This window comes from Thermobia domestica, chromosome 13 (genome assembly GCF_964235325.1).
Source record: "Thermobia domestica chromosome 13, izTheDome1.hap1.1, whole genome shotgun sequence".
In the NCBI taxonomy this organism is placed as follows: domain Eukaryota; kingdom Metazoa; phylum Arthropoda; class Insecta; order Zygentoma; family Lepismatidae; genus Thermobia; species Thermobia domestica.
The window spans coordinates 179,487,230-179,500,100 of record NC_137466.1 but is presented as its reverse complement, the minus strand read 5'-3'; the positions used below and the strand labels follow the sequence as shown (position 1 = coordinate 179,500,100).

The following is a 12,871-nucleotide window of genomic DNA, read 5'->3' as shown; positions in this document are numbered from 1 at the left end:
ATCCTGTTTTTTTATTTTTCTCAGTCTCAAGTTGTCCTTAATATATGGTCCTGAACTCACTTTCTTCCAAATTTCTTTTTTGTAGTTGTTGCTGTTGTAGTCAATATTTTAATGCAAGACGGCCTTTTGACCATATCTCGAATTCTGTCAATAAATAAATAAGGTTGTGTTGTAAATAACAATCGCAATAGGAACAAACTATCTGATAGCTTATCTTTGATCTTTGTCGTCGAATATCACAGTGAATCTGATTATGCCAACCTGTACCTAGTTTTAACACCCAAGACTATTTATGGACGTGCGCATCTTTTCTAGTAAGGTGCTGGGCCATTCGTGGAGCACATCCAATGATAGCACCTTTCTTACATATTCTTCTTATTCCCATACCAGAACTTGATGTGATTCTTTTAGGAAGAAAGCATGGTGTAATAATTGTATATTTTCCACCACACACTTCACATGGACTCTTGGATATTTCATTCATCGGGTCATTTAAGACTTACTACTCACAAGAGGTTGATACATGGAGCTCAAACCATCCATATATAGCTCTTTCGGCCTACCAAGTGGGAGAATTGATGGGGGAGGTATATGCAAAAACTGCTACTTTAAAAATAGCAATTCTTGTTTTATGGTTAGCACGCATTTCCCTTGATTTTCGTGGTCCAAAATTCGATTCTAGTTGTCACAGGATATTCAGTATTTACCAAACACCCTGAAGTAATTTAAGAACCTATTAAATGACGAGGTTACGAACTTCAATCTACAGAGCTAGAGCTAGTGTTTCCCAAGCGAGCCGACACACTGATCACGCCTCAGTCGATTCTTAACAAACAAAAACAAAAAAAAAAAAAAAATCATATGCTACATTACTCCATTATACAGTAGGTAATAATGATAGTAGTAACCATAAAAGGAAAATATTAATCTCTTAGTTAACCATAGTTCTTCTTGTGCTGTTGTAATATCTTCTTGCTTCGAGTTTTAAATCGAAAATGTGTTTATTGATTATATATCAATTTATTGATCCAACTAGTAGTACCATTAGCGCTAACCATGGAAGATCGGAAGGAAGTTCTGGAAGAGAGTCGGCTAGAATCTAAATATTGGAAGACACAATCATATTCAATGCCACACTAGCATGAATGATTTAATTTGTGTGTGTGTTTATTATTATAAATTAACAATATTCTGCCTACTTGTATAAGCACATCAAATAATAGTTCTTCTATTTGTGAATTTATAGTACGATGTACTATAAATTTCGTGAATCTAGTACAGTAATAAGATTTTACTTTCTGAAAATTAGCAGGAAAAGGAAAATATTTTAAAGACAACTTATCTTTTGTTCTTTTCCAGTAAGATATTAGCCAAATCATTTGATTCCAACTCTCCAATTAGATCTGCACTGTCAATAGCTGCTGGTTCTTCTGGGAGGCAGGGAGAAGACTGTGAAGCTGTTTTTTACAACTGTGACAAAGAACTGACGGAGGTGACCTCTAATATCTCTAAACATTTGGAAGGTCATAATAAGATTTACAAGGATAACATTTTCAAGAAAATGATGCATTTGAAAAGTGTTGTATATTGAAAAGGACAAATTGAATATCAGTTACAGAAAGGACAGTGCATTTTTAATGATAATTTGTCCTGTCGGATAAGAAAGCATCATTTCCTGAACACGATTTCAAAGAAAATATAAAATTGGATGTGTGGTGATGTGTGTTTCATATCAATGTGATATCTGGAATAGTATTTACTTTGACAAAATGAATCTGCATAAATAATACAAAAAGCATCATAGTATGATACAATATGCATAATATAATTATGTATTTTTCTATGCAAAATATGAATGATTATTGTAAATGAATGAATTCCAGTTGTTAGTGCAACATTGATTTATACGTTAAGTTATTCAATATTATCAATGTATGTTTGATTTGTGGTTCATGTATTTATATTATTGTTCTTTGAAATGATTGGAAGTTTTAGTGTTTCGAATTCGCTGCTATCTCATCATAGGTGTTTGAAATGCTCCTTCCTTTACAAAAGTAAATTAACTTTGTGTACACATAACTTCAATACATGTAAGCTCGTATTTAAGATTTATAAGTGGAATATTAAATTTATGTAGTAAACAAATTTGCTTTTAGAAAGCAATAGACATTTAAGTACTCATGTTGGAGAAAAAAAAAACCTAAATTAGAATTCTTGTAGATATAAAAAACAGCAAAAATGGGCGATTTTTTTTTTTTTAGATAAATCAGTAGATTAAAACCAAATATAGTGATGGTTTTGAACAATACAAAAGCATCATATATTCTCTTTCCAATGTTTAAGATAGAAACATAACAAAGATCTATGTCAGTTAGGTACATTTTAGAGGCATTTTAATAAGTATCCACCGCATTTTCTTTGAAGTGATTCTGAATAAGGACATGATAAATTCCTTTGTTAAATGCACGAAATAGGTATAGAAGCTAATTATTATTTGGTTATTTTTTAATACTAAGTAGGCCTATATCATTACTGTTAATCCAATAATAAATTCAACAAATAATACCGTAAGTCCAGGATTACATCTTGAAAGTTCAGGGATTTCCAAAGGTATGAGTTGAATTTAATTCAAACTAGTTTCAAGTCCGCTAGTCAAACCTCTGCAGTTGGATAACTCATGGACACACATAGACTTCATATAAAAGTAACAATTGAAAATCGTAGGATCTATTTTCATAATAAAACAACGTAGTTTCCAGCGAAGTTTTTTTCTTCTAGTGTGTCAGTCAATGTGTTAACTACAATGGGGTTTCCACTAAAATATGGATTTAATATTTGAACTATATAATAAATATAAAACGTGGTATGTCCCTTAAATGTTCCCTTAAAATATTTCTTAAACATTATTTAATATTTGGAGATGTCAAAGAGAGAAATAACAGAGCCCCATCGTGGCTAAGTGGTTAGCATACGCGCTTTTGCGTGGGAGACCCGGTTTCGATTCCCAGCGGGAGCTCATGTGGTTTGGATTCCACGTTAATCAGTAGGTCCCGTCTCATATAACCTCGCTGCTGAACGGGACGTTACTCAAAATCAAATCAATTCAGGGAGAGAAACGCTGTTTGAATTTTCAGAAAAAAAAATTTTGGTCTACGGCCTATGTGTGTGCAGATGAAGTCTGCCTTTGCCCAGCATAGATAGCTTGAAATAATGCATAATTATTGCTTTATACAATACTGCCGAGAATAATTATCTACCTATATAGTTATGGAACAAACCTTTTTGAAAACTGATTAACAAAGCTTACCAGTTGATAATTTGAATCCTTTACACGCATTACCGATATTTTCCTCCCCCAAACCTCTATTAAAGCCTTCACAGCACTATCATACGATTGACATACCTTGATATAATTGGTATTTAACAAACAATTTTTTTTTTAGCTGAAATAAAAGCAGAAAAGGCAAAGAAATAAGCGAACTATCTAGATATTGAAGAACTTGTTCAAAGATAACTTGAAATACATGTTATCAGTTACTTTTTAATTACCTATCTTACTTATTTCGGAATCTCTGTGTAATAGACAGGTTATGCGTGAAGTGTTTCCGCCACTATTTGATGTTTATTTGTTTCCAGTGGGTTCCCAAGACGTAAGATACAAAAGGAACTTACAATAGTTCGTTTTGTATTGACTTGTAAACATTATAATGAAAGACATAATTGCACTTTTTGTTTAAGTTTCTGAAAGTGGAAATTTTAAAGAACACCTAGATCATAGATAAGTAAGGGAAGGAATCATATTTACATAAAAATAAAGTAAAACAAAAGTGAAAATATGGGATACGGACAAAATCTCGCGGCCGAAACATCGCCGCCCAAAATCTCGCCGGCCAAAACCTCGCGGGACAAAATCTCGCCGGGCCAAAACCTCGCCGCCCAAAACCTCGCAGGACAAAATCTCGCCGGGCCAAAACCTCGCGGGACAAAATCTCGCCGGGCCAAAACCTCGCGTTGCCAAAACCTCTCCGCCCAAAATCTCCCCGGGCCAAAACCTCGCCACCCAAAACATCGCGTGGCCAAAACCTCGCTGCGAATGAAACTTTTCTTTAAAATTTGCCCAACGATTTTCTTAATATGCAATTCCACATTACAAATAATAATAATAATAATAATAATAATAATAATAATAATAATAATAATAATAATAATATACAAAACATCGTGTGCGCGGGCTTTCTCAGGTTATTCCAGTTTCCTCCCACTTTCTTTATTCGATCATTTCCTTCATCCTGGTCATCTACGTCTCCTTTAACCTACAGGACATAATCAAGGGACGTCGTAAAAACTCATATATTATTCATACTTTCATAAATATTATTAGATTTTTGTTAAAATTTTAAGTTTTTGGATGTTCCAAAGTTCACGAAACTAACCCCGTTAGTTGTCATTACTTTCCTTATGCAGACTTTCTTTCCCTATAACCAGTTTAAAAACATCCTGTCGCCCTACCTTCACATTGAAATCCTCTAATACAGAAATAGAATTTTCATATGGTATCGCGGGACTTGGTCAAATACCCGTGATACTTCTTCTGAAACAGCGTCTTTTATACCGTCATCCTTATCATCTGTTGGAACATTTACATTTTGGTCAGGCGAGATTTAGGGTATGGCGATATTTTGGGGCGCGAGATTTTAGAAGACGAGGTTTTGGCAAGGCGAGGTTTTGGCCCGGCGAGATTTTGGCCCGCGAGGTTTTGGGTGGCGAGGTTTTGGCCAGGCGAGGTTTTGGCCCCACGAGATTTTGGCCCGCAATGTTTTGGGCGGCGAGGTTTTGGCCAGGCGGGGTTTTGACCATGCGAGATTTTGTCCCGCGAGGTTTTGGGCGGCGAGGTTTTGGCCAGGGAGGTTTCGGCCCGGCGAGATTTTGGGCCGCGAGGTTTTGGGAGGCGAGGTTTTGGTCCGCGAGGTTGTCGCCGCGAGGTTTTGTACCCAAACCGAAAATATACCTATTAGTTAACAGATGTATTGTTTGGAACCGAAAATGTGAGTTTTAGACCCTTGCACTTATATTGAGAGCGAAAGTGACAAAATCACTTGACTCATCCGTAGGTATTTAAGGACAAATCTGAGTAATAAATTCGCGAATTAGGTTGATTTCACAAGAACTTAACATACAAAATTTACATATATATATTTTAGACTTGAAAGATGTGCGTAGTGTAGAAATGAAATAGTAGATTCATCTTGTACATTTTATGTATTATGTAAACTGATATATACTAGTAGTAACTGTGGTTTTTATTATTTAAATAATATTTCATAAAATAACACCTTAAAATGGCAGTCAATATAAAGTATTTGTAGTAGTGCAAGGCTAATTTGTTAAAAAAAAAATCATTCGTAATAACTCGGTATATTTTCAGTTTGTATCTGAAATAATTAAATATTGCGTGCAGTGATGAGGTTCCATAACTAGTATAGTAATAGAATTTAACCCTGTCTCTGTAATCTTGAAATTAGCAGTCCTATCAAACTCATTCAATTCAATCATGGGTGCTATAAATAAAATTTATATGACACGAGTGACTTTGATTTAACGTTTAAATAGTAGAAAGCAAATTATTATAGTGCAGTTTTACAATGTCATCATATTTGAAAAAGGCCTTTTAAATTCCCTCTGTTTACTCCATATATTATAAGCACTTAAGACTGTCGATGGGCTCTGGAGCACTACTTACATAATTTTACCAAAATAGAGTTGCCATTCGACCTGAAAATCCGAGACCGTCATTTAATCGAGTCCCGAGCGCGGCGTCCCGAAAATATTTCTCGGGATGCTTAAATGTCCCGGATTTCAGCGAAGAAGAAAGGAAAGGAATATTATAGTTTGCTCTTTTTTTCACAGGATTAGGTATATAATTATTCTTTTCAACTTCTGAGCATGGCAATTCAAAATTCAACGAAAGTTCTTTAAAGATAACAAACACCGCTAGAATATATTGCAAATGAATTAACCACTTCAAAAAAAAAAATAAAAAAAAAATAAATAAATAAATAAAAAAAAACCGAACAGACAGAACGTGTAAAAGGAAATATCATACCTTGAATGAGCTAAAACAGATTCCGAAAGCGACGAAACATAACAGACCCTGAGAAATTAATGAAACAATTTTGCTTACTAAGGGGTGTTGGTGGTAAATCATCTGTTTATGTTTGTTTAACTAGGGAGGAGAAGGTCTACTAACATGACTAAAAATGTGATTACGTAATACTTGAACAACTCTATCGAATGCAAGAAAGTAAATTAATATACAACATTTCTTTTCATTTTAAGCATTTCAAAGATTCTCGTAATTTAGTAGCATCCCTGATTTTCATTTTTGAATATGGCAACCCTATCATAGAAACATGACGCAGGGTCGTTTTGAGTGGACTTTGCTTAAAAGAATTTTCAGTCCATTTACTTCATTAATGTTACATAGATGAAAGGAAGAAATATATACGTAGGTCTATTTGTTTACTCCACACGCTGTTCTTTTAAAATAAATAAATTTTGAAAAATAGTGGAAATCTCTATTTTGAACATAAAGTAAATTACTTGATAAATTGTTAGTTTTCTGTTTTGAAGTTCAACATATCTTTTCAACATCTAGACAACATTGTAAGATTTTTCTACCCAATTACAACGAAGCACTGGCAAACATAATAATATGATGTTACTGTCAATTATAACTCCAAATAGAATTATTCATATTAAAATATCAACGAATGATAATGCTGATTAATTGTTATTTATGATGATGTGAACTTATTCCTAATGTTACAATTGACTGATTTAACTTCGATACGTTTGCAGTAAAAATGTCAGTTATTCTTTGTAACATTAATGAAAATCATTACATTTTGTAGGCTTTAAGATACACAGCTTGATGAGAAATCCGAACCACATGAGCTTTAATTGGAAATTGGTTCTGGGTTTTCCACACCAAAAATGGTAAAGCTACCTATTGAGCCATAAGAAAGGGGCAATTACAATAATGTTGAACATCAAGGAAGGAATCAAACTTCAATTCACGAAAGGTACGGTAGTGTTCAACAGCAAACGTATTTGAACAAGCCAGGAAAAACAAGTAAAATAGAAGTAGAACTGTCCGTCCTGAAATACTGATGAAGTCAAGATTTTGTATCCTTTGTTTACGAACACGTCTACTTAATGGTAAAGAACATTGGAAAATAAACTAAATTACTCAAGTGGTAGATTTGATGTGTAGATTATGCATAATGATTTCAGATTTTTCTCCGGGGTTGAATTTCAATGCACTGGGTGTGAAAAGTTGTATTACGAAGGGGAATTTCGTGGCTCCGGAGGAAATTCACCCGAGCCACCCCTGAAATAGTTACTGATATTACGAATTTTAACAATATACATATAGTGTCGTATAAATTTACCTACGTCAATACGTCCTGTAATATTCAAATTAGATATGTTATTGAAGAATCTACAATGTTGTGCATAAATAATGTGAAGTAATTTACTATAAAATACAGTGTACAATCGATTATCTGAGTCCCAATGAACCAAGCCTCTGGATTAACCGACGCAATTAAAAAAAAAAAAAAAAAAAAAAAGACAGTTGACTTCTCAACTTATAATATTGGTGCAACATCGCAGTGTCAAGGAGAGGCCAAAAAGTGTCTTAGAAAACAATAAGTTTTATATGATACGTATGTTTAAAATTTTTTCAAATAAGTTTTAGTATACTGTATTAATTCCCTATACAAATTGTTTTGTCATTTTCAGTATGTACAGTGTGTCTGTAACAACAACTAATCTCCGTATTATCCGAGATTTTGCGTATCCGAGGTAGGATCGGTACCAGTTACCTCGGATAATCGATACTCTGTTATATCTTCTTAAGTCTACGTTCACATTACAAAGAAAAGTTAATTCAATAAGAAGTTCCTTTTAAGTGGTATTAAGTTCCTTTTAAAAATGCATAATAATGACGTAAGTTATATAATGCATTTATTTTTAATTATTTTTAACTGATACTTGACTCCTTAAGTTTATAATTTTAATTTAATTTTGTATTACATTTATTATAAATTATTATTGTAATTGGTTTATATTTAATATATACCGTGGTATGACTTTCATGTATTTTTTATCATTTTTATTTCAAATAAAGAGTACCAATAGTTTTTATGATTGTCCATTATTTTAATTTTTTGCCCATGTTGCAAAAATAAATAATGTAATTAAGAGTTTACCCTATTCATTGTCAGTGGTAGAGCGTTCACCTCTGGTGCTTGGGGTCCCGTGTTCGATCCCCGCCCCCACCAAGTGAACTTTGTGGTGGACAAATACCGTACCGTGTGCGTGGGTTTTCTCGGGGTTCTCCCGTTTCTTCCCACTTTCTTCATTCCACCATTTCATTCATTACTCATCATCACCGTCTCCCTTAGCCTAACCGGCATATCCGTGGGACGTAAAACTCAAAGATTTCATTTCATTTTTCCTATTCATTTTCAGCAAATTTCGATATCAATATTACGCATTATACAAACGAATAAAAACCGTAAGTTAAGAGAAAGAATAATGTTTTGCGTAATATATTCCAACTATGTAATCTATTAAAATTGACATTTTATTCTAAATAAATTGAGGCCATTGCAGCATGAGTATCATTTTGGAGCTTTTTTTAAATGGTTAAATAAAAACTAAAAAAAATATAAGCACAAAACTTTATTTACAAAGCCACATGACATTACTCTAGTTTTCTATGAAAACGCATATCGTTGGACCAGTTTTTCAATGCCGATTTTATACTCATCTTCCACCAAAGATTTGAGACAGGCTGTCACTGCTTGCTTGAGTTTCTCATCGTTTGCGAATTATTTTCCACCCAAAAATTCCTTAAGTTTCAGTAATAAGTAAAAATCACTTGGTGCCAAGTCAAGGCTGTAAGCAGGATAACGAAAGATTTCCCACTTTAGACGTTAAAGTTCCTGCTGAGTTTGTGCTGATGCATGAGGCCCTGACAAACATAATACACCATTTCCTCACTGATGACTCGTTCATTGCACTATCACCATAAACATTCTTTATTTGCCTATTAATTTCAATGGGCTTAACTTTTTGCGCGTTCAGAAAAAGAATGACACTTTGTACTTCACATTTGGCGTGATTTGTGATATGCGCCGCCATTTTAAATGGCTGCAAAAACAAGTAGCGTGACCGCACAGCATTGAGACTCGGCTCACACTGAGGTGAAAGAAGGAGCTAACTGCCACGCGCGCGACCGCAGTGGTGGGTGGTCGGGTCCGCGCGCGATGTGCAATCATTCTTTACTTTCTGGACGGCCCTCGTATGTATATATCGATAGCATAGTAATATACTAACGAAAAACGCGAACCTCTAGTTATATCGCTGGAGAGTCTCCCCCTGCCCTCCAAGCAAAGCCTGAAATGATGCTACTGCACGGCAAAAGGATCCAACAATGTATGAGGACAGAAGATTCCGAGTTAGAAAGGACCCTAGTCAGAGCAACCCCTTAAAGGGCGCTCAAGACACAAAGGAACCAGATATTTCTATTGTTGCAATTTAAATGCAGTTACTAATACATGTCCAGTTTTTGGTACCATCATTATTATGTTTAGTTCAATAATTCCATCTTTTCACAATATTTTTTGAGTGTTTTTACCGATTTCTTGCAATTAAAAAAAATAAATAAACAATATGAGATATATTGTAATGGTTTATTTACTTCCTATTCTATTTTCATCCTAAAGTAAAGAGGTCTGTACCTTCTATATCCATACAGGTCCGTATCTTCTATACTTTTGAAGGCTTATGTTTGTCATTGACAGAGATAGATGTAATCGTTCTTCCGTTGACCATAAACATGTTCGTCACAAGCAAGTAAGGAAGAAAGGTCAGACGAAATTATGTCATATTCACAGATTTGTGTTTGTTTTATCATGTCATGGCCTCAAATACTCGTGCAGTAGTATATCAATAAATGAATTAATTATAGTTAACACTTACATTTAGTACTCATACTTTCGTAAATTGGTTTGGAGTGGAAAAATCTAGAGAAGAGAAATGGATGGAAGATGCAGCAGTATGTTTAGTTTGTCAATCTTATCCTTTTCGGGTTTCAAGTACGATATTGATGAATATGTATAAGTACTAGGTACATCGTCCTCATTTTGATTTTTCTTCTATGCTTAGAAACTAAAAATGTTTCTAGTTTGATTAATTTTGGTTATACCTTCCATTATGAACATAAGTTAATCGTTTTAGTGCATTACAAGTACGTGATAAGAGCTTGTATAGATTTTATCTGGTACATGCTTCATTATATGCAATTAAATTGTTATTGTTATGTTACACTAAATGGGCAAAGTTCATATAATGTTAACCCAGGCTTTCCCAACCGGTGTGACGTGAAATTTTAAATATAAAAATAAATACCACTCCTTGTAGCTTTGGAATTCTTTGTATATAATAAAAGAAAAATTCTGACCTAAACGTACTACCTAATAAATAATAGCGTTACAGTTTCGGCAAAGTATCTTTACCCTCATCAGAAACATTATGAGATAGAATTTCTAAGACTACAGCTCATGTATCTCAGAAAATGTGAAGAGCTCATATCTAGAAACCAATAAGATCCGTTGTTCCATTTTTAAGGCTGTTTGCCAAAACAGTAACGCTATTTATTAGATATTATATGCTTGAATCATTTTTTTTTTTTTTTAATAAACTTCTAGAAGGCCTAAATCTCAAGACTTTGTGTGACTCATTTTATATTTGCCATGAAGCCTTTAACAAACTCTATAGAAAGTAATAATAATAATAATAAAATATCACCCGCTACAAGTTTTAATTTCGTCCGGCAGGAGTCAATCGCTAGAGCATGTTTGCTGCCATCTACCGGAAGAGATTGGAGAAAATGTAAGGTGTCGCCCCCTGCATTGTCTTATTTTATCATTTATGCATAACAAATCTGCTCATGAGTGTGACTTCTTAAATTTTCCATGCCATACTCAAAAAGTTGAAAGTTGTGTCGAACTTGTCACAGAGTCTGCAGGAAAAGTGTGCGGACATGAAAACAGAGATGGAGATATTAGGGCAACTTTGCTCTCAATACTCATGATGCAAAAATTTGATTTAAAAAAAATCTGAATTTAAGACATCCTTGACTAAATAAATAATTTAGCACACCCTAATTGATAGGAGAGTTGGGTAAGGTGTGGGTGGAACTCGAATTGCAGCCACCTCCTCGTGGTGAGTTCTATAGGTTATTTCAAGGAAAAAAGAATGTTGAGAAATGGGCGAAGAGCTGCAAAATCATTATGAAAATAAAATGTATAAAATCACTCACATTAACGAATTAATAACACACATGACTTTACACAACTAAAATAAAGTACTTGGACGCTATAGAAATAATAATAAAAAAAAAGTAATCTGTATATTCCTTGTGTAAAGGAATATTTTGGTATTTTTTGTATTTTATTTTTTCAAAATTTAGGCCGTTTGCGCGAATTAAATATCCAAAGCGCGATTATTTTCGTTATTTTTCCATTGATTAGCACGCAAAGACGCAACGTTTGAGCCCTATTAGAATTCGATACTCAAATATATATATATTTTTTTTTTGCATAAAAAGTAACTTTTAGTCTTTTTTATCAATTTTTTTAAACTTTGGGCCGTTTGCGTGAACTGAAGATCCAAATTGTGAATTTTTTCGTTATTTTCCCATTGATTAGCATACGAATACGCAACTGTTGAGCCCTAGTAGAATTCGATATTCGAAAATTTGATATTTTCGCTCCACCCTACTCTACAAACAGAGGAAAATTAAATAAACCTTACAGCACCAGCACCACAAGAGAATTGTAGATTTGTTCTGCCTGGACTGTAAGGTGGATGATAATATTATGGAAAGGAGGACAGAAATCAATGATTTAGAGGCAATACCCGACTTTAAGTTAACTACGTTCTTTTAGAACACAGGTTGTATATAATAATGACCCTTATCATATACTGTGTTTATTATAACCAATACAAAAGAAGTTATGAATATATAATAGATGCATTAACAGTTTCGTAAGAGGAATCCTTTTTAACTAGTGCCTTAAACACAAACTACAATTCGAAAGAAGTTCTTATGTTGGTTATACTGTATTATTAAACTTATATAAATACGTCAGATAAGAATATATCTTATCTATAACGCTAGGAAAACTACTGTCTACTGCAGTGTTTCTCAAAGTGTGGGTTCCGACCCATTGGTGGGTGGCAGGCCGAATTTTGGTGGGTCGCGAGATTTTCCTTTAATTATGAAAATTTTATTTCGATGCAGAAAAATGTGTTGAGAAATACTATTCAGTAAACGAAAATTGGAAGCAGTTGTTAATGATGTGAAAACTAAGTGGTTATTCAGAACCCTGACCTTGTATACATCAGTAGAGATGCTGCTTAGGATGGAAAGAGAGTGGATGAGTCAAAATGTGTCACAGGGAAGGGCGTTGATCGGGAGTAGTGTTAGCTCTGTGTTTGGAGACACTTCAACAGTTTTGAGCGTGTGTACAATTTTATATGATACAGTTGCTGAGAAAGAAATTTACGTTACACGTGCTCGATCGTCACCGACTGATATTGTCGTACGGACAGGGTCACTATTTTCATAAATTTATATTACAATTTAGTTTGAAAGTAAGATATTTACACAGCAAAAAATGAGGTGTTGAAACAACACAAAATGACTACGACTTTAGCGCGTTACTTGTGTGTTAATTCAGCACCAAGACATCGCCTTCCGAGCATATCAGAAATAACTAGTTACTACCTGGGAGAA

General features: G+C 34.0%; 1 protein-coding gene across 1 annotated transcript in view; it reads left to right on the top strand.

The window, feature by feature from the left end:
• Positions 1-8,142, top strand: part of LOC145667875 (uncharacterized) — a 104,570-nt gene extending 96,428 nt beyond the window's left edge. Inside the window, exon 8 of the mRNA XM_081735307.1 lies at positions 1,360-8,142. Coding sequence (XP_081591433.1) covers positions 1,360-1,591 — 232 coding nt within the window. The 3' untranslated portion in view covers positions 1,592-8,142. The remainder of the gene's footprint in view (positions 1-1,359) is intronic.
• The last annotated feature ends 4,729 nt before the right edge of the window (positions 8,143-12,871 follow it).